The sequence below is a fragment of the Emys orbicularis genome, chromosome 2 (genome assembly GCF_028017835.1).
Source record: "Emys orbicularis isolate rEmyOrb1 chromosome 2, rEmyOrb1.hap1, whole genome shotgun sequence".
NCBI lineage: Eukaryota > Metazoa > Chordata > Testudines > Emydidae > Emys > Emys orbicularis.
The window spans coordinates 46,759,081-46,780,442 of record NC_088684.1 but is presented as its reverse complement, the minus strand read 5'-3'; the positions used below and the strand labels follow the sequence as shown (position 1 = coordinate 46,780,442).

The 21,362-nt window shown below is 41.3% G+C and overlaps 1 protein-coding gene across 1 annotated transcript in view; it reads left to right on the top strand.

Moving 5' to 3' along the window:
* The first annotated feature begins 4,652 nt into the window (after window positions 1-4,652).
* Window positions 4,653-21,362, top strand: part of DECR1 (2,4-dienoyl-CoA reductase 1) — a 34,735-nt gene continuing 18,025 nt past the window's right edge. The window contains exons 1-2 of the mRNA XM_065399093.1: window positions 4,653-4,756; window positions 20,556-20,758. Of these exons, the coding sequence (XP_065255165.1) occupies window positions 4,685-4,756; window positions 20,556-20,758 (275 nt within the window). The 5' untranslated portion in view covers window positions 4,653-4,684. The remainder of the gene's footprint in view (window positions 4,757-20,555; window positions 20,759-21,362) is intronic.

Here is a 21,362-nt window from a genome sequence, read left to right as displayed (position 1 = left end):
GGATGCTTCAGGTAAACAAACCGTCTCGGCCCGCCAGCGGATTTCCCTGACGGGCCGCGTGCCAAAGGTTGCCGATCCCTGCTATGCATGGTTGAATCTTATATCAGTGATTCTGATAAATGGAGTGCACTGTAGTAAAAAAGTTGGGGAAAGGAACATGCCCCATTCATTCTCTTGCTCACCACCAGCCTATACTGTGCAACCTTCTTGGCAACCTTCTTGGCAGCCTCAGCAGAGGCCCAGGATTGAATAGGTGTAGAGTGTGACCTCTTACCTCTAGATCAGTGGTTCCCAAACTTGTTCCGCTGCTTGTGCATGGAAACCCCAGGCGGGCCGGGCCAGTTTGTGTACCTGCCACATCCGCAGGTTCGGCCAATCACGGCTTCCACTGGCCACTACAGGCCAATGGGAGCTGCTGGAAGCGGCACAGGCCAAGGGCCGTACTGGCCGCCGCTTCCAGCAGCTCCCATTGGCCTGGAGCAGCGAACCACAGCCACTGGGAGCTGCGATCGGCCAAACCTGCGGATGCGGCAGGTACACAAACCGGCCTGGCCCGCCAGGGGCTTTCCCTGCACAAGCGGCGGAACAAGTTTGGGAACCACTGCTCTAGATCCTTCAGGTCAGGGAAAAAACGCACTCAGCTTGTCAGTCAGTTGTATCTTTTCTGTTGATAAATGGAAGACTTCAGAATTGTTCATTCAGCATATTTCACCAGCAATAAAATTCACTTTTTTTCTTTTGTAATATTGTTTCTACTTATCTTACTGCTTTTTATCTTGTAAAAAGTCTTTTATTATACTCTTTTTATAGTATTTGCTTTAAATAAATAATTAAAATTTCATGGCCAAAAAGCACTTTACCACATTTAAAGCCATTACACATGGGGATTAAATAACATAAAGAAAGAAATATGGAAATATAGTTTTTACCAGAAATCTCAGCAACTTTAGTACATGAAAGTGGAGTACTTTTGCTGCCTCACTACCCATTTCCCTTGCCAGGAAATTAATAAATATATTAAACAGGATTGAGTACAGAACCTTGAGGCACTCCACTGTTAATCTTCGTCTTGATGAAAATTAACCATCTACCATGCTTTGTCTCCTAGACAGTTTTTGATCCATTAAAATGTTGCCTCTCCTACTACTTTTTTAGTTGACTCTTGTATGGGACCTTATCAAAGGCCTTTTGTAAGTGTAAATAAATTATGTTGACTGGTTCTCTATCCACCACTTTGACTCAGTCAAAGAATTCTAATAGATTAGTGAGACATAATTTTTCTTTGCAGAAATAATACCGGTTAGACTCTGTCATATCATGCTCTTCGGGGGGGGGAGGGGATTTTTAATTATTATTTCAATCAATTTTTCAGATACAGATGTAGGACATACTGGTCTATAATTCCCCTAGCACATTTGCCACCCTCCAATCCTCTAGAACAGTGGGTGTTTTAAATGAGAATATGCATATTTGTGTTAACAGCTCATTTTCTTCACACTTAACTCTTTCAGAACTCTTGGATGTAACTTTTCTGGCCCTGATTTATTACTTTTTAAAATATGCATTTATTTCAGAACCTCCTCTTCTGACATCATTCTCAGAGAGTAACTCACCTTTTACCAGAAAAGAGCAGGTTCAGGATAGGAAGCTCTCCAACATTCTCTTCAGTGAACTGATTCAAAGAAATCATTTAGCTTCTCAGCAGTGTCCTTATCTTCCTCAATGGCTCGCTTTAAGCCATTGTGATCCATTTTCACAGGCTTCCTATTTTTGCTGTACAGTACTTAAAGAATCTTTTGTTGTTTGTTTTTACACCTTTTGCTGTTTACTCCTCAAAATCCTTCTTATTGCCCTCTTACTTGTGGCTTGCTATGATTTATGTTGCTGTTTATTGGCTTCACTAGGTTCAGATTTCCAAATTTAGAAGGATATCTGTTTGGCTTGAATAGCCTCTTAAACTTTCCCATTTAGTAATCTTAGTTTACTCCTGGGCTACTGAGACTCTATTTTTTGTTTCTTTGTTTTTTAAGTATTTTACTTTATTTAATTTTAACTTCAGGGCCTTTTTTGAGTGACCTCATTTTATTGAAATCTCCTTTCTAAAGTTTGATGTCACTGTGTCACTTTTGGGTATGCTCCTTGGATGTTGGATCTAATTATTATGTGGCTCAGCTACTGTCACTTCTTGAATTAACTCTATAACTAGCTGTTCCAAAAAAACAATCACTGAAGTGTCAAGAAATTGTTTCTCTAGGCTTTCTCTTGTTGTGTCATTTGACCAGTTAGTATGTGGGTAGTTGAAATACCTTATTATCACTGTGTTAGATTTTGTTGCCTATCTGGTTTCTCATAACAGGTATATTCAATTTCCTTTTCTTGATCTAGAGGCTGGTAGTATAGCTATACTAATATGTTTACACCTTGGGATTTGTACCCTATAGAATGGATACATAGTGAGTGGCCCTCTCTTTTTTAATTCTCTAGATTTTATGGAATCCTTTAGCTACAACACTCCTCCGACACATCTTTGGTCTAGCCTGGCATTCATGTATAGTTTGTAACCAAGTATTACAGTATCCTGTTAATTTTTGTCATGCCACCAAGTTTCCATAATGCTTATTATATCAAGGTCTTTGTCCATTGCAATGTATTCTAGTTCACCTATACTTCACAATAGGGTGGGACTCCTTCTTGATCCTTGCAAGTACATTTACAGTGTTTGACTTGAAAGAAAGGAGTAGAGCCACTGAAAAATGATTCAATTAACCCTTATTCCAACATACAGGGCTTGTCTACTCTTGAAACCCTACAGTGACACTGTAGCACTTCAGTTTAGACACTACCTATGCTGACATTCTGCCATCAGCATAGATAATCCATCTCTCCGAGGTGCAGTACCCAAATCAATGGAAGAATTCTTCCATCAATCTGGTGCTGTCTACACAGGGATTTAGGTTGGCTTAACTACATTGTTCAGGGGACCAAGTATCAGGGGGTAGCCGTGTTAGTCTGTATCTACAAAAACAACAAGGAGATGGCACCTTAAAGACTAACAGATTTATTTGGGCATAAGCTTTCATGGGTAAGGGTTGATCTAATTTTCTAGTGTAGACCAGCCCGTAGTCAGTGGTATCAAATATAGGTGACATATTTAAAGGAACAAGTGTGGATACCTTATCTTCTTCTGTGATTAGATCAGCAAATGCACTTTCTTTAACATATCCAGACTGAATAGGGTCAAGGAGATTTGAGAATCCCAGATTCTAAAAAAAATTATTTGCCACAGTTATGTTTCTCAATAACTGATGTGATACAGGTAAAAAGTTGGCAAGATTGAGGACCCCTGACAACTTGCATGCCCTCAGGTAGGCATTGATAGTCTCCTGTGAGAACTGACCCAATGTTTTCTTATTGCCTACTCAAGTTTAATATGAGAGATACAAGATAGGTGAGAATATTTTTTTACTGGAACTAGACGAGCTCTGTGTAAGCTCAAAAGCTTGTCTCTCTCACCAACAGAAGTTGGTCCAATAAAAGATATTACCTCCCCCATCTTCTCTCTCTCATATTCTGGAACCAACAAGGCTGCCACAACACTCCACACCAGTCCTGGACAATCAATTGGCTTTCTTGTCAGCAAATTCTGCCCCTTACAATGGATGGGAACAAAAGACTGTACTAAGTCTGTCTGGATGAAATCAGTAGAGCCCTGCAAATCTGCGGACATCCGCTTTATAGCCATGTACCGTGTTTGCGGATCAGATACAGATATAGATTTTGTATCCATGTTGGGCTCTAGAAATCAGCTACTCAGAGGAAAAGGAGGCATGGGAGGCCACTTTGGCTGACCCACCAAAATATCCCCTGCTGCGGTGGTGGAAGGAGAACAGGTCAGCGCAGGCTGAGCCTCAGCCTGTGCCTGTATCAGAGAACTTGTGTCTGTGGGCAGGTCTACACTACCTGCCTGAATCGGCGGGTAGAAATCGATCTCTCGGGGATTGAATTATCGCGTCTCGTCGGGACGCGACAATCGATCCCCGAATCGACACTTCTACTCCACCAGCGGAGGTAGCAGTAAGCGCCGTCGACGGGGGAGCCGCGGAGGTCGATTTGCCGTCGTCCTCACAGCGGGGTAAGTCGGCTCCGATACGTCATAGCGTAGCTGAATTTGCGTATCTTAAATCGACACCCCCCGTAGTAAGGACATAGCCTAAGTGTAGACAGGGTTGGGAGTGGCCAGACAGGCGGACACGAGGCTGATCCAGTCTGCATCAGGCTCCTGCCAGCTACTTGGGCACCGCTGGCTCTTAAATGGGTAATAACATTTCACCAATATATAATAATTATCCGTGACGGGTGAAAAAAGGAGCGCGCGGCCCAGTGCCTGCGATCCCTGCCGCCCTCGCACAGGCCCAAGCCTGACTCCGTCTCCGCTAAGCCGCTGGGGGGGCTTCAGGTGAGTGAGGCGCGCGCAGCCCCAGCGAGGGGCAGTTCCGCCCCACCGCCCTGGAGCGAGCACGCGGCTCTCCGTCCTTTCCGCCCCGCGCAGGAGACAGGAGACCAGAGGGGGCGGGGCCAGGGCTGAGCTCAAGCCCCGCCCCTTCCGCATGCGCCCACGGTCCCAGCGAGGAGGGCCTCATTCCAGTAGTTCGGCGGAGGCCGAGGGAGCGGCAGCGTTGGGGCCATGGCGGTCCGGGCGGGGTGGTGGTGCGGCCAGTGGGCTGGTGCGGCCGCGCGTTTCCCTCCCACGTCGCGGGTAAGGCGACCCCCTCCCCGCCCCTGCGGAGCTCCCGGCCGGCCGGGGAGTCGATGCTTCGCTTCCCTCCCCTCCCGCGTCGACGCAGCCGGCCGGTGTCACCCCCGCGTCTCCGCCCGAGCACAGCGTGTCACTTCCCCCCGCACCCACAGGCCACCCCCCTGGCCAGGGCACAGCGTGTCACTTCCCCCCGCACCCACAGGCCGCCCCCCTGGCCAGGGCACAGCGTGTCACATCCGCCCCGCACCCTCAGGGCACAGCGTGTCACCTCCCTTCACCCGCACCCACAGGCCACCCCCCTGGTCAGGGCACAGCGTGTCACACCCGCCCCGCACCCTCAGGGCACAGCGTGTCACCTCCCTTCACCCGCACCCACAGGCCACCCCCCTGGCCAGGGCACAGCGTGTCACACCCGCCCCGCACCCTCAGGGCACAGTGTGTCACCTCCCTTCCCCCGCACCCACAGGCTGCCCCATGGCCAGGGTACAGTGTGTCATCCCCCCGCATCCACTGGGCACAGTGTGTCACCTCCCTTCCCCCGCACCCATAGGCTGCCCCCATGGCCAGGGCACAGCGTGTCTCTCACACACACACACACACGCACCCTGCACCCACAGGCTATCCTTGTGGCCAGTGCACAGCGTGTCACACACACATACACACCCCACACCCACAGGCTGCCCCCATGGCCCGGGGCACAGCGTGTCACTCTGCTCCCACAGGCTGCCCCCATGGCCAAGGCACAGCGTGTCTCACACACCCTGCACCCACAACCACAAGCTGTCCCTATGGCCAGTGCACAGCATGTCACACCCCACACCCACAGGCTGCCCCCATTTCCCGAGCACAGTGTGTAACGCCTCTTCCACTGGCACACACATGCTACCCCCATGGCTAGGAAACAGTGTACCCTTGCTGTCTTCTGGCACACGCATGCTGCTATTGTGGCTGTGGCATGGGGTAACCCATCCCCATCTTCCATTCTCCTTCCCCACAGGGCACACTGTGTAACTGTATCTCAGGAACCAGCATAACCCAACTCATCTCCCCTCTCTCTGGATGCAGTGCTAACCCTTGCTCCATTTTCCCCTTAAAACACAGTGACCTCCAGCATTGCCAGTCCCACCAAGTGTTTAAAATAATCATGAGATTTGCTTATAATAATGAAATTTAAAAAAATAAATAAGTTGTGGTTTCTTTTTATTTGCCTCTTGGTTTCTTAGCCTTTAGGGTGCACTTGCTTAATTGTTTCATGTTTTTCTCTGCCACCTTGAGGGCTAGAAATTTACTTTTTAATTAAAGTTGGGATTCTCATGGAATGTCTTGATTTCAGTAGCTGCTAGGGCTTTAGAAAAAATGCCAACAGATATCATGAGACTTGTGATAAAATTGTGAGAGTTTACAATACTGGAAACACACTCCATTTCTCTCCTCTCTCCTCCAGGAACACAGTGAAAGCCCTCCATTTCCCTCTCTACCAACCCAGTATAACTTCCATAGGCAGAGTCACCTTCACCTCACCATACATACATGGTGTAATTTTTATCCCCCTCCTCCCAAGCAGTCAGTGGAACCTTCCATTCTCTAGCTGGATAAATATTGCTGGTGCACAGCAAGGCTTTTACCAACCTTTGGTCTTGGGAGCAGTACTATTCAATACAGTTTAACTAAAATAGCTTACAGTTTACAGTCAGAGCAACAAAATAGATTGGTCTGTTTACTTATGGTACTTTTGCAGACCATGTTTTGGAAGAGTTTTGTCCAGACGCAGCACTTACTGTTCAGAAAAGACTTGCTGTGTTATTCCTACAAGTGGGGGTAACGTCATGATTTCTCTGCCCTCCTCCTTCAGTTACCTAGCTTATTTTTAGCTTGTTCCTGGGCATGTTTTCAGTTTAGTTTGATTTTTAACCCATGTTTACATGTGGGTTGTTTGTACTGGTGTAGCTGACTGATGTAGTTGCACACTGGTGGAAACCACTTAATGTAGACAACATTGCATTCACCCATGTAAAAAGTGACTTGTATCAGCCCAGTTTCAAACTGAGGAAAACTGCACTATCTGCATGCAAATTATGGTTTATATAATTGCAGCGTATCTACACTAGTGTCTGGCACCCGTGTCCCAATATAGAACTGAGTATTAGATTTTTTCAGCCTAAAACCATTGTGGTTTGTGACAATTCCCACTACTGTGACTCCTCTGAACAACTTTGCTGCTCTTGTCCTATAATGAGCCTGTTCTGTTCTCCTGCCCCTAGAAATCAGCTGTATGTTTGTCTTTTACTAATACATATTTTTTGCTGCTGTGTTCAGTCCTTTACTCTTTTGACTCTAATTGGTTTCTAGTTTTGTCTTTTTTTTAATTGGTTTTTTTCTTTAATATGCCACAGTTAGAATTCCAGTGTTGTACCTGGGACGCTGTGTCCTCCTTTGACTCTCCAAATCAGCTGTCCATTCAGAGGGTCTGTCCTGTAACTTCTCAGCCCCTTCTGTAATGTGCTCAGTATCTTGCTAGATCAGAATAGGCAAGGCCAGCTCTGGCACAGGGAAAATATATAGCTGCTCAAGCATCCTGGTCTCTTTTATTTTAGGTGTTTTTTCTTTGTCAGCCTTGCTTGCAAATCTCACTTGAAGGACCAATCAGATCTCTATAGAACAGTTATATAAAGTGCCTACAAGTCTATGTATCCCCTGAAAACTTTGCACATAGTTTTAAAACCTTAAATGTATTACTGCATTTAAGTAAAGAAAGAAAAACACGTTTATTATTTTGTGGCAAATGTACGCACCTGATTTGTCAATTTATCAAGCAAATAGTAATTTTACTCTTTCAATGCACTTTACCAGGGTGGATTATTCCTATTTTAAAGACTGTACAGCTGAGATACAGAAATTAAGTTACTTGCTAATGGTCATATAATGAGTCAATAGCAGGCGTGGAATAAAAATCCTGGTCTCCTGATTCCCAGTCTCCTGTTCTAGTCCCTATATGACTGTCTCCCTTAATAACTTCTCTCTTAGATTTTTCTGTGTAACTTTTTGTAATGCTAATTTTGTCTGATTCTCTGTATAGTCATTTAAACTCTTATAGTCCATTTTTGCTTGGTTTAGACCACATAACTTCAAACTACTATTTCATTTATCTTCACACTTCCGCCACATCTTACAGAATTTGTTGTATCACATCCAAATTAATCTGAATATAACCTATAGGTGGAGTCCATTAGTTTTTTTCCAAGTAATCAGAGCTTCCTTTGTGCTTCTTGGAAAATCTTCACTATATATTTTATAGCAGAAGTAGAGTGTGTAAACATAAGGAAGGTTTGTAGATGAATTCAGTGAAAACACTGAAGCAGTTATAAGTGGAAATCACCTCAAGCGTATTATTTCCCACATCATCAAACATCATGGTGACTTCTGTGACCTATACATGGCCTTGGACAGCATTTTTAATACCTTGTCTTGTTTAGTGTATAGACTTAATTTAACTTATTTAAATATTTTATTTTTCAAGGTAGTTGGTTTGTGGGGCTAACTGTTCTATAAAGAAGTATAAACTATCAGAGGAGTGAAGTTCTGAAACAGCCTTCCAAGGGGAGCAGTGGGGGCAAAGGACATATTTGGCTTCAAGACTAAGCTTGATAAGTTTATGGAGGGGATGGTATGATGGGATAGCCTAATTTGGGCAATTAATTGATCTTTGACTATTAGCGGTAAATATGCCCAATGGCCTATGATGGGATGTTAGATGGGGTGGGATCTGAGTTACTACAGAGAATTCTTTCCTGGGTGTCTGGCTGGTGAGTCTTGCCTACATGCTCAGGTTTTAGCTGATCGCCATATTTGGGGTCGGGAAGGAATTTTCCTCCAGGGCAGACTGGCAGAGGCCCTGGTGGTTTTTCGCTTTCCTCTGCAGCGTGGGGAATGGGTCACTTGCTGGAGGATTCTCTGCACCTTGAAGTCTTTAAACTATGATTTGAGGACTTCAATAGCTCAGACATAGGTTAGGGGTTTATTACAGGAATGGGTGGGTGAGATTCTGTGGCCTGCATTGTGCAGGAGGTCAGAGTAGACCAGGGATTGGCAATGTTTGGCACGCGACCCACCAGAGTAAGCCCACTGGCGGGCCGGGCCGGTTTGTTTACTTGCCGCGTCCGCAGGTTTGGCCGATCGCGGCTCCCACTGGCCGCGGTTCGCTGTCCCAGGCCAATGGGGGCTGCGGGAAGCGGTGGCCAGCACATCCCTCGGCCCACGCTGCTTCCCGCAGCCCCCATTGGCATGGAGTGGCTAACCGCGGCCAGTGGGAGCCGCAATCGGCCGAACCTGCAGATGCGGCAGGTAAACAAACCATGCCAAACATTGCCGATCCCTGGACTAGATGATCATAATAGTCCCTTCTGATCTTAAAGTCTATTAATCTATGAATAAGTTTGAACTTAATAAATGAGTCTGAAGTAGTGGATTCTCCAAGCCCGCTACGTCATCTGTCAAAATCCTCACTACTTCTACCTTTGTGTAAATATTATTTACCCAGTGTTTCTTCATTAATATGACCATTCTTGTTTACATTTCACACTCCTTATACCAACTCTTACATTCTCTACCATTTTCTAGTTTCTGATTGTTAGCTACTGCTCCACCATAATAACATTTTATTTTATTTAACTTTTCTGTTCAGTACCCAAGAGCTCCAGAACAATTTACAAGCTTAACTGTACATGTGTTTACTGTGATTGCACACAGCGTTACATGGGTGGCACAAAGACAGTTGGTGCTAGCATGCATAAGTAATTACATAGATGTATAACTGACTGTTTGGACATAAGCAGTTACTGCAATTGTATGTGTGCTTGCGTGGAGGCAGTTCTGAACATTGGGCCCAATAAGACTTGAAAGTCCCATATACATTTGGTTGGGAGCTAAGATTCTAAGCATTAGACATACTTTAATCAAAACCAGTTACTGTTTCCGTTTGGCTGGCAAGCCTGGATGTGGCCAAAGTATATTAAACCCATGTTCTAAATGTGCCCACTCTCCCAGTTTTGTTTTCTCCCAGTCTACTTGCCTTTCATTTTCCCATCTTCACATTTTCTCTGAAATTCCTTTTTAAAATTCAGCTAGTCTAGTTTTATTTCTCTTCCTTTCAGCCCTGAAAAAGATTCACGGTCAAAATGTCACTTCTTATGTTCTATTTTTAGGGTATATATATTAGATTAGGTTTTGAGCATCTCACTTAGCTTTTTGTAACCAAGATATGTAAAAGAAAATCAGGAAAGTGGTCATTGAAGGCAGTTTGTGAGGTAGAGAGTTTGAGCGTTTTAAAGCTTTGGCGTTCATAAGGAAAGAAAAAAAGAGCTTTGCTAGCATTATTTTTGAAATAATTTCTTCCAGAAAAAGTTTAAGAATTGACAGTGCATCAGGTAAAAATCTGAAAATCTGGTATGCATTAGAAAAAATGTAAAAAATAAGTCTGTATACGGGGATATTCTGTTACAACTCTGATTACCAGGATTTTGGTGCTTCAGAAAACACACAGTCTGGGAAAATTTTATTGATTCTCAGTTGATTCTGAACAAAATCTTGATTTGAGTTTCTTGAATTTCTCAAAATCATCTCTAAAGAGTTCTGTGTTGTTTCATGTATATTACTGAGATGTCTGAGTTTTAGCAGGAATATCTGAAATGTGCAGTTTAATGTAAATATCGAAATACTGTTTTGCTTTCATAGTAGATCTAGCGTTGAATCTAATATTGAGCTCCTCCATATTAGGTTAGGTGCCTAGAGCTCCACTAGAGTGATGGGATATCTCCTGGCAAAAGAATGAATAGTGTGTATTGTGTTACTCACAAATTTGTGGAGGAGGCCTTTTGATTGTCATCAGATGTTAGTCATTTCATCTGAATGTAGGCTCTGTGAGGCAAGGATATATAGGATTGGCAATATATTTTTTCTTAATGTCCTATAATACATAAAAGTTTCTTTCTGGTGGCTGTTTTACTCCACCTTGCTGATGTGTGCACATGCAATGGGAGCACAAAGTATCTAAAGTTAATATATTTTAGTTGACAACTTCTATATAGTGAAAATGGCCCAAACTGACTTCTTAAAATCATATTGGGAGCTTATATTTAAAAGGACTCATTACAAATAAAAAGAAATAGTAACATTAGCAAGAAAATATTATTTTAGATTATTGTTATTAATGTCTTTATAAAAATAAAATACTTTTAATCATTCATGATTTTTTTCTTTTTGTTTTATATTCAGAAAATAGAAATAGACCAGTTATTTTCACTTATTAGTGCTTTTACATTAGCCCAATGCTGCACTCTGTGGGTTGTAAAAAATATGTAGGTGGAAAATGTGGAATGTTCAAATTCAAGCTTACCTATGTTGGTAATATTTTAAGCACAATTTCTCAAACATTCCTATAGTACTAGGTTTCATAAAACCTGTTTTATATGAAACCTACAAATCTTGAAACAAACCCATCTGTCTCTCTCCCTTTAAACAGCTGTGTAAAAGTGAACAAAACCAGATCAGAGCTCAGAGGGCTCTAACCAGAAGCAGCAGCCACTAGCTCTCCACTTGACTTTTACCAGGTTTTACCCTTCCAGTATGTTTCTTCTGATGAGACATTTTCCAGTGCCTCAGTACAATGTGCAAATGGACACTGATAAATTATTCTCCTGGGGGAATTCTGCGTCACAGCGCGTGTGGAGAATTCATGTCCTCCGCAGATTTCTTTCCTTCCCCACAGAAAATTGACTTCTGACAGGGAAGCAAAGGGAAGAGACACGAGTGATCACGCATCCCTCCCCGGAAGTGCAGGCAGGTTGGTTTGGGCGCCCGGAGCAGCTGATAGAAATTTAAATTGCTCCTGGGGTGGAGGGGATGGACTGGGCAGTTTAAATTTTTTGGCACACAATTCCCCAGGAGTAATATTAGAGATAATGGATAAATATTAAGTACATTTGTCTATGGAATAAGAGGGCATAGGTTCACCATTTGTTGTTGAGTGGAATGGGTAAGAGAATAATTAGGTCTGTAATTGGTCTTCCTGAGGTTGAGAAACCACAAAAGTCAGATGAGATAACACTAACGTAATGCTTAGTATGTTGTTGCAAGTGCAGTTACAATGAACCCTTCGCTACATTGTAATATACATTGAATATGAAGATTTTGCAAGAACATTGTATTCTACATGGGTTTGTGTGCCACACTCCTCATCACAGTAGTATCTGATCACTTTCCAGTGGTGCATTTAGTGATGTAACTACCATCTGCCATGTATTGTGTGTTCTCTCATCTGCTCCCCAGAGGGAGAAATGCATACAGTGGAGAGTCTTATTTTGCTAGGATGTTTTTAATATACATGTTGCTATGTATTTATGTTAGTTTAGGCAAGGTCAAAGAAATGTGAAGTTTGTGATGGTCCTTAATTCCTGGGGGGGAGTTCATTCCACAGTCTCAGTCTGGCCCCCAAGAAAGTTGTCTTTCACACAAACGAGCTTTATCTTCTTTGTAGAGAGGTCCATTGTGTCAAAGGAGTGAAGTTGTTGACTATGGTCTTCATCTTGGAGATACCCTGGGCCCAAATCATGGAGTGTCTTGAAGATAAGGACTGAAACCTTGAACTTGATTTGAGATTTTAAGGGTAGTACAGGTTTTAATGTATTTGTAGTAGCCTATGTTACTGAGGAGATGTATTACAGCTTTCTATAGCAGCTGGAGTTTCCTGAGCACTGAAGGTTTCATGCCCAGGTATTATGCATTGCTGTAATCTAGCCAAGAGATCCTGAAAGCATGAATAACTAAGGCCAGGTCATTGTCCACCAGAATGGGACACAACCAACTGGAGATGGCAAGGAAGTGTTGTTTGTGGATGCTGCTATGTGAAAGTTTAGTGTCAACAAGCAATCTAAAAGTACTCCTAAACATCAGACTGAATTGAGCAATTGTGGGTATGTACCTTCAACCAAAGGAGACTTCACCATGGCTGAAAACTCTTGAAAATATTTTCTTCTGCCCGCTAGCATCACCTCTGCCTTGCTCAGGTTCTGCTTCAGCCAGTTGTTCGCATCCAGGAGCCATCTTGCATCCATCATGGCCATCTTGATGGTAGGGGTGTGGTTATATGTGTATCTGTGTGTCATCAGCATATTGCTGGCACTTAAGTCTGTGTTTTCTGAATAGTTCACTTAGTGACTGCAGGTAGAAGCTGGAAAGGACCAGATTGAAAATTAATCCTTGTGAGACTTGACAAGTGAGGGGGTTGAGTGGCGGAGTTGCAGTTTCCTATCTCGACTCATTGGATGTGTCCCTCCAAGAAGGATTTAAACTATTTTAGTGCATTACCCTGGACTTCTGTCACCTCTCTCAGGTGAGACAGGAGCATCTTATTGTCAACAATGTTGAATTCTGCTGAGAGGTCCTATAGGATGAGAATAGATGTCTGTCCTATCCATTGACGAGATCAGTGCCACCAAAACAATTTCAGTTCCATGGCCTGGCCTGAATCCAGATTGTGCTGTGTCTAGAATATTAGCTTCAATTACATGAGATTGTAGTTGGCCTTTAGCTAGCTTCTCTGTGAGTTTTCTTGGGGGGATGGGAGATTTAACGCTGGGCAGTAGTTGGCTAGAACTGATGTGTCCAGGGTAGGTTTCTTCAGTGTTGGTTGGACTGTTGTATGTTTGAAGTAGGAAGGAAAGATTCCTTTTCTGAATGAGACATTGGCTTATTTCAGTCAGGGATGGTACCAGTTGCTCTTGACTCTTTCACAAGCCAGGAAGATCATGGGTTGGATTCACAAGTTTCAGGTTGACACTCATGCAATGTCCAGAACTTCTTGATGAGTGAATGTACTGAACTCTAGGAATGCATGTGGGCTGGTGGTGATAGGTGGAGTGGATCCATGTTGTTTGAGAAGGCTTCCTGAATGTGCGTGATCTTTCCAACGAGGTAAGATGATAGTTTTTTGGTGTTTGGTTCTGATGCAGGTTGAGACTCTTAGGATTGAGAAGTGAGTGGTGAAAATGTCATCCTATGCAAAAGCATTTGACTTTTATTATCTTCATGTAAAAGTTCTGGAAGTGGATGGCAGTCAGATAGTAAAACTGTCTTTGATATGGAAAAAGATTATTGTAGTTTGGTTAATTCATTGTGTATGGGGAAAAAAAGAGAAAAATACTTTGCCAAAATGAAACAACTAGTAAATAGCTAACTGAAAAAGCAAAACATTAACTTATATGATTACAAAAACATTTCCACAAGCTCTGCTGTGGAGGAGTTCTAAATTTTGATATTATTTACCAGGCAGACTGCAAACTGCCCCAGAATATTTACTTTAGTATGTAATCTAGATTTTCATGGTGATAAGTGTGCAGATATTTTCTGCCACAGACTTTCTTTATAATATTGAATTCTTTTCTTTGCCTCACTGTGTTCTTTTTTACTTGTTACTTCGATCACCAGATTTACTTCAGGAATATAAGATTTCCTTTTCTTTAAAACAAACTTATAACCAAGTAAAGACACTTTTTCTTCTGGTCAGAACCAGGGTGGATTTAATTTAAAATCAAAATGAAATTGATTTAAATCACTAGTCAGGAAGACTTGATTTGATCATGGATTTCTACATAAAAGTGCATTCTTGTTGGTTGTTATAACCTTAATATATATTCTTTACAACTCAGAAATAGATGTAGGTTTCATTTTTAGAAGGTAAATGAAGCAGATATTTATGAAGTCATTGGGAGGTGAACTATCTCCAATTCAATAGGCTAATCATTAATATTTGGAGGATTTTCTTGCCATGCTTTATTAGGAGGAGAACATCACCAGACAGACATTTAAATTGTTTTATTTAACTAAAAGAACAACGTTATATATTCTGGATTTTTTTCTTCAACAGCAAACATACAATATTTTAACAAAACAAGCATATGAATTTTTGAATTTAGTTAAACATTCAAGTTTTTTAAAATCAGGTTTGTTTTTGTTAAAATTGTTTTTAACTAAAATAGTTAAATGAAATATTAAAAAAAAATGACCATGTCAGCCAGGTCAACATGAGAAACTTAAAATATTGGCTTCTGCAGCTAACTCAGTCATCTTCATCTTCATTTTCCTGTTTGTTCATAATCTGGAAAAGAAAAACAAGCTTTCCTGCTTTTTCAGGTCCCAAACAATTTCTCAATTTGGAATGAACTAGTCCAAAGGAAGAAAATATTCTTTCTACACCAGCAGAAAAAGCAACTGCTGTTAAAAGTGAGATTATCACTTCAACAGTCTCTGAATCCACGTGCTTAAGTGACTTCCACCAATTCACTGGTGTGACTTCCTTTAAAACATCATCAGCAAACATAGATTTCTTGAGTGGTTCACCCTTAGCTCTGAAGTTTATTATAGTTGGCATTATGGAGGGATGATTGCTGGATGTCCATGTCATAGCCAATTCCTCTTCTTCAGCAGTTAAGATTTGACCCTGAGAATATTTGAGAATATTTGCAAGAAGATGAGCTGGCGATAGTGCTTGTCCCATTCATTTTTTTTAATGCTTATAATTTAACTCTGTCACTGCATATTTCTCTTTTTAAGATCTCACTCAGTTCCTTCCGAATTTCAACAGTGTCAGCAATAAAACAGCTATTTCCCTGCATTTTGTTCAAGGCTACAAAAATAGGCTTCAGGATACTCAGCATGTGTTCAACATTTCTCTTAAGCCCAATGTTGAGAATTTTGGCTGTGACAGTGCCATCTATTTTTTCACGATTTTGTTCACAAACTGTCATCAGATTAGGCCAGTTCTTGATATAGTCCTCAAAACAGTCCACTACTGAGTTCCATTGCACCTCTTCTGGGAGAGATAGCTTGGTTCCTCTCACTTTTTTCAGAGCAGCTGCTGTCAAGTGGTTGTTACAGAAGTATTTTGCAATTTCAACAACATTAGCCTTTATTTCTGGAACACTGAAGTCTTTGGCTAGGAGGTGCATCAAATGAGCACTGCAACCATATGTTCTTAACTTGGAACTCTCTTCTAAATAATTTCTTCTCATCTTGGATACATTTGTGGCATTGTGTGTGACCAAGCCACGTACTAGACATTTTAATTTTTTTTCACAGTTTGTTATAGCTTTTACTGCTACTTCTTGTAAGTATTCTGCTGTGTGTGCATTTCCTGATGTATCAATTGTTTCTGTAAGGAAGACATTCCCTTTTTCTGTTGTCACACAAGCACATACAACAGGATCATTGTGGACATTGCTCCACCCATCAAGACTCAGGTTAACAATTTCACCCTCTAGACCTTTTGCACACTGCTCAATTTCTCTTTCATACACTTTATCAAGCAATTTGCCTGCGACATCTGCTCTGTTGGGTGGACTGTATCCTGGTCTGTATCCTGAGTGACTGAACCATGTTAATGAAGTCTGGGTTCTCAATCATACAGAAAGGAGAGTTTGTTGCATAAACAAAGCAAGCAATTTTTTCATCAATTACCTCTTTTTGTAATCTGCTGGTTCTTATCAAACACTTATCTCTGGTTGTTTCTGGATGATGGAGATTTTTTTTTTCTTTTTGCCACAGGTGATATACTGTGGCTATGTGACATACATGATGTGACTGAAACACTATCATTGGCAGATAACTCTGAAACTATAGAAAATGATGGTGATCTTGAAGGTGGATAGTCTTCAGAATCCAGTATGTTGAGGGTGGATTCTCCAAAACAAAATAAGTCAATGCAGTTATTTAATTATTATTACCATACTGCTCATTTAGTATTACTCATTGCATTCACTGACACTCAGTACTGCTTTAAAGGTGAAATTGTAAAAGGAAGATCTATCTATTTCAGCTATTTATTTTTTTATCACAACTGCATCTAAAATGATAGTACCATAGAGTAACAACTATATTTTTTGCTCAAACATGAGAATTCAAGAATAGTCCAGAAGGAAGACAGGCAGTCCTTAAGAAAGAAATATGAAATAAAAAAGTTATCCAACCTAAATATCCTGCATATTCAGATATGTTCCTTTCTTCAACGTAGCTTCCTCCTGAGAGGGAACACTTCTCATGATGTTGTTTCATTCGGGCAACCAGGTCTTACATTTCTTTGTTGGACTGTTTGCATTTTGCACGCATGCCTGTCTGACCCACAGGTAGAGGAACTTCATTAAAATATTCCCAAATTGGGTCTCTTTTACAGCCTGCTGCCATTATAGGTTTTCCCTTCTAGTGAGAGAATGGTATGGTAGATCTCAAATCAATGAAGGCTATACTCAGAAAGACCTCAAGACTTCTGGAATATGCTGCTCAAACAGTTTCACTTTTGTTTCTACTGCCTGTCCCTCCCTTCTCACATTTATCTCCAGACTTCTTCTCCTTGTCCAGATCTATTCCGCCCCCAACAATCTTCTATTCATTGAACTTTTTGAAACTTTCACTTTTAGCGAGAGGTAAGGGATTGACTTTGTGTACACAAATTTGCAGAGGGACAATAGGGTTGCGGTCTGTTATTTCACACCTCTATATATTATTTATTTAAGAACATTTTTGCTGTTAACAAGCATGTTATCTCTGGAGACACAAATCCACAGTTTGAAAACTGCAAAATTAAGCATCTCTGATGGTATCTTCTAGACTGAGCACTGAGTCCCATTGGGTAGATAGAAAGATTAACCTAAATAATCTATACAGAAGCCCCTGGAACCCATAAGATTGGGTCCCTAATCCATGAACTACTGGAATTCATTTACAAAACCTTTCTTAAACATTACATGAATACATTGTCTCATACTATAGAATTAGAATTTATAATCCCTATTCCATGATGAGATCTCTTTGAGCTATAATGTATCTTAATTAAAACTATCTTTAGATAGGTTTTTTCCTCAAAAAGCATTTTATCAAAAAAATCTGATTTAAATAAAAAACGATTTTTTTAATTCTTTTTTAAAATCATTGATTTTTATCCACCCTGGTCAGAACCAGTCTTACAGAAAGTCTTGAAAGCATTGCTGCTGAGGCAGGTTACAGCTGTCATCTAACCTCTAACATGGACTATTCGGGACTGCAATTTTAGTTTCCATTGGTAGGTCCAGGAGCAGCCAATGTGGTTCTGCCCCCACTGGCCAGCACCACCCAATTTTGAGGCTAGTCTGAGCCCCTATTGACATTCTTCATGCTCCCCTGTGATAGGGAGATAGCAGGCAACTTCAGCCTCTCATTGATAGTCTTCCTGCCATCTGGGTTACATAAGACTGGCATAACCCTGGGCATGTTTCTGCATTGGAGTAGATAAGAGAGGCTTTAAATTTAGGAGATTATTGGGTATAGTATAGGGTCTAGCATGATGGGTCCCCAATCCTGATTTGGGACTTCTAAGACTCACTGTAAAGTGGATTCATATTACTGAAGCGCAGTTATAATCATAGTTCATTTTAATTGGTGTTTGTTGGTTACTGAAACATTAAGCATTGCCATGGATAACATGAGATTCAGCACAAGAATTAATTTTCTAGTTTAAACTGTTTTGATTTTCATATTTTAAAAAACTGAGTATTTGAGGGTTTTTAAAAATATGTGTTTATTAAAACTAACCAGTTTTAATGTAATTTAATAATGAAAATGATATTTATACAAGAACAAGAACTTAATTTCTTTAATTTTCAGCTAGAAAACTGTGGAAATCTACATAAATGATGACTGACCATCTTCTATGCATTGCCTTAGTGATGATTAATTTTTAAAAATCTACAAGTATTTACAATACATCCTTTGTTATACAAATTACTTGGAAAATATATGTTAAAAGGACATTATTAAGGGTTGCAAAGTCAAACACTCAAAAGTTGGAAATGCCAGAATTAAGGTTGCCTATGCAATCTTGTGTGTATGCATTATGATTAAGGCTACGAGTCAGTCACGGAGGTCACAGATTCCCTGATTTTACATGACCTCTGCAACTTCGGCCCTGGGTGCCAGGGCTCGGGTTGTCGGCGCCAGGGCTTGGGCTTCCATGATTTATTGTTTATTGCCCGCGTCCTGTCCATGACTTTTACTAAAAATGCATGTGACAAAATCTTAGCTTTAATTATGATATGGCCTCCAGTTGCCCCTTCTCCTCACCACTCCCGCCCACCCCAGATTCCCTATCTCCACTGGCTCCTTGCCCTGATAGTCCCAGTCTCCCCCTACTGTCTCTTCATCTGATCTCAACTCCACCTCCTCCCCCCACCTTCCCAAGCACTGGTTCTCTGTCTTCTCCCAACCCCATTTCTCTCCTTGGCTCCTTGCCCAACCAGTCCCTAGTCTACATCCACAGGCAGCCTCCAGTCCTACTCTCCTGACTCAGGCTCCTTCTCTCAATCTATTCCCACAGCTCTCCTCCATAATTCCTTAGATGTGGTTCTTGTCCCCTCTGCACTTGAACCAGATGGCTTCTTCCTCCATGCCACTTGGGGGTCAACAGGCTGCCTGCTCTCAGTTTCGGTGCCCTGTGGTCCCACCCCAGCTGCTGGAAGCAGCCAATACAGGGGAAGTCCAGCTTTGCTCTGCAGCCTAGGCTGAAGCATGCTCAGTTGCTGGATGGAATTGGTTCATGCACAGTCCAGTCACATGCAGAACCTGTGAGGGGATGGAGCATATTCAGTTGTTGTATGGGGCTGGTGCATGTACAGTCTAGTCAAATGTGGGAGCTGTGAAGGGATGGAGCATGCTTATTGAGGATGGAATCTTCAGATATGTTAGTTGTTAAGCTCTAGCAAGTCTTTACAGAGCATGTGTGAACTGTGATTCAGCACATCCCTGACACAAAGGCCGCTCCCCTGCAAAATTTCAAGTCCATGCTCTAATGTTAAAAATCATATTTTCTCCTAGTCTCATTCTCAGAAATAGTTGAACTGTTTTGGCTGAAATTTTACAAAAACCTTCAGCTTGAAGCAGACACCCAGCATAAAAATTTTCATCTCAAACTGTTAAAACTGGCAAAATTATAAGCAACTCATAAAAGGGTGTTATAATGGGATGTGTCAGACAACTTTAATAATAGGCAGTGATACCTGCTCCACCTATAATAAAGGTTCTAGTCATAAAAGCCTTACTCATACAAGTAGTTCCATTAACCAATGGGATTAGTTGTATGGGACTTGATCCTGTTCCCGTTGAAGCCAATAATGAGAATTCCATTTACTTCAATGGTGCAGGATCAAGGCCTTGGGTAGCTACTACTGCAGGCCCCAATTTTGCAAAGACTTATACATCTGCTTATCTTTACATACCATGAGTAGTCCTGTTGACTTAGTGAAGCTACTCACAATGCATATAGTTAAACACATACAGAAGTCTTTGCAGGATCAGGGTCTAAGACTTCAATCCTGCTTTGGGATCTACAGACAGCTGATGGGTCTACACTAATGAATCCCAGTGTAGGATTGGGGCCTACGTGAGTAATCATTGCAGGACTGGGCACAATGTTCAAAAGAACAAAAATCACTTAACTGTTGAAAAACATATTTTATTTATTTCATTTGAAAATGTAGTGGAAATTACTGCAGTCTATTAACTTACCCTAAAAATTAAAATTACTTTAATATTCATATTTGTTTAAAAGTATTCATGTGTATTGTGATGCAATAAATATAAAATTATTGCTCACAGTGAATTTGTGTCAATTGTGAAAATATTTATTATTATAATTCCGAGACTGAAGACTTAATTTTCTTATGATAGTTGTGGGAATCCATGTATATAAGCAGTAATAAATAATTTTATTTTTTTGTTTCAGTTTTTCAGTCATGGATCAAATGTATTAAGTCAAAGTAGCAACGTACCTCAAGCTAGCTTCTTTCCACCTCTTCAAAAAATGATGTTACCACCAAATGCCTTTCAAGGAAAAGTGGCTTTTATTACTGGTGGAGGTACTGGGCTTGGCAAAGGAATGACAACAGCTCTGTCCAGTTTAGGTGCCGAATGTGTTATATCAAGCAGGTAAATACTAATAATCAAACCTAAAAAATCTTTTTAAATTTAGTATTGAAAGCTGCATTGATCTGCTTCCCTGTTCCTTCATAAACAATACATAAAGATACATATTTTTATTCATAGCTACAGACATGTAATTTAGGTCTGTCTCTTAACCTGCAGTACCATTTTAATTATAATCTGATGTGCTAAATTTTAAAAAGCTGCTCTGAAACATACACAAACACATTGCAGAATATAAATATATTTAAAATTGTTAGTATTTATGTAAGACCTGTAATGTCTTGTGCTTGACTGCTGCATAGCCTTCAATGAGATGAAATACAAGTTAAAGTCATAATGATAGTCCACAATCAGAAAGTATAGTAAAACAAAAAAAGCCAGGTACACTTCACCTCTATTGCAAATCCAATGGGTGGGGAGAAGAGAGGCAAAAAATAGAATAATAGAAATGTAGACAGGAAGGGAACCTCAGGAGGTCATCTAGTCCAGCCTCCTGCCCTATGGCAGGACCAAGTATACCTAGACCAGTGGTCCCCAATGCGGTGCCCGCAGGCGCCATGGTGCCCGCCGGGGCATTTATGTGCGCCCACCTACTGACAAGGGAGCG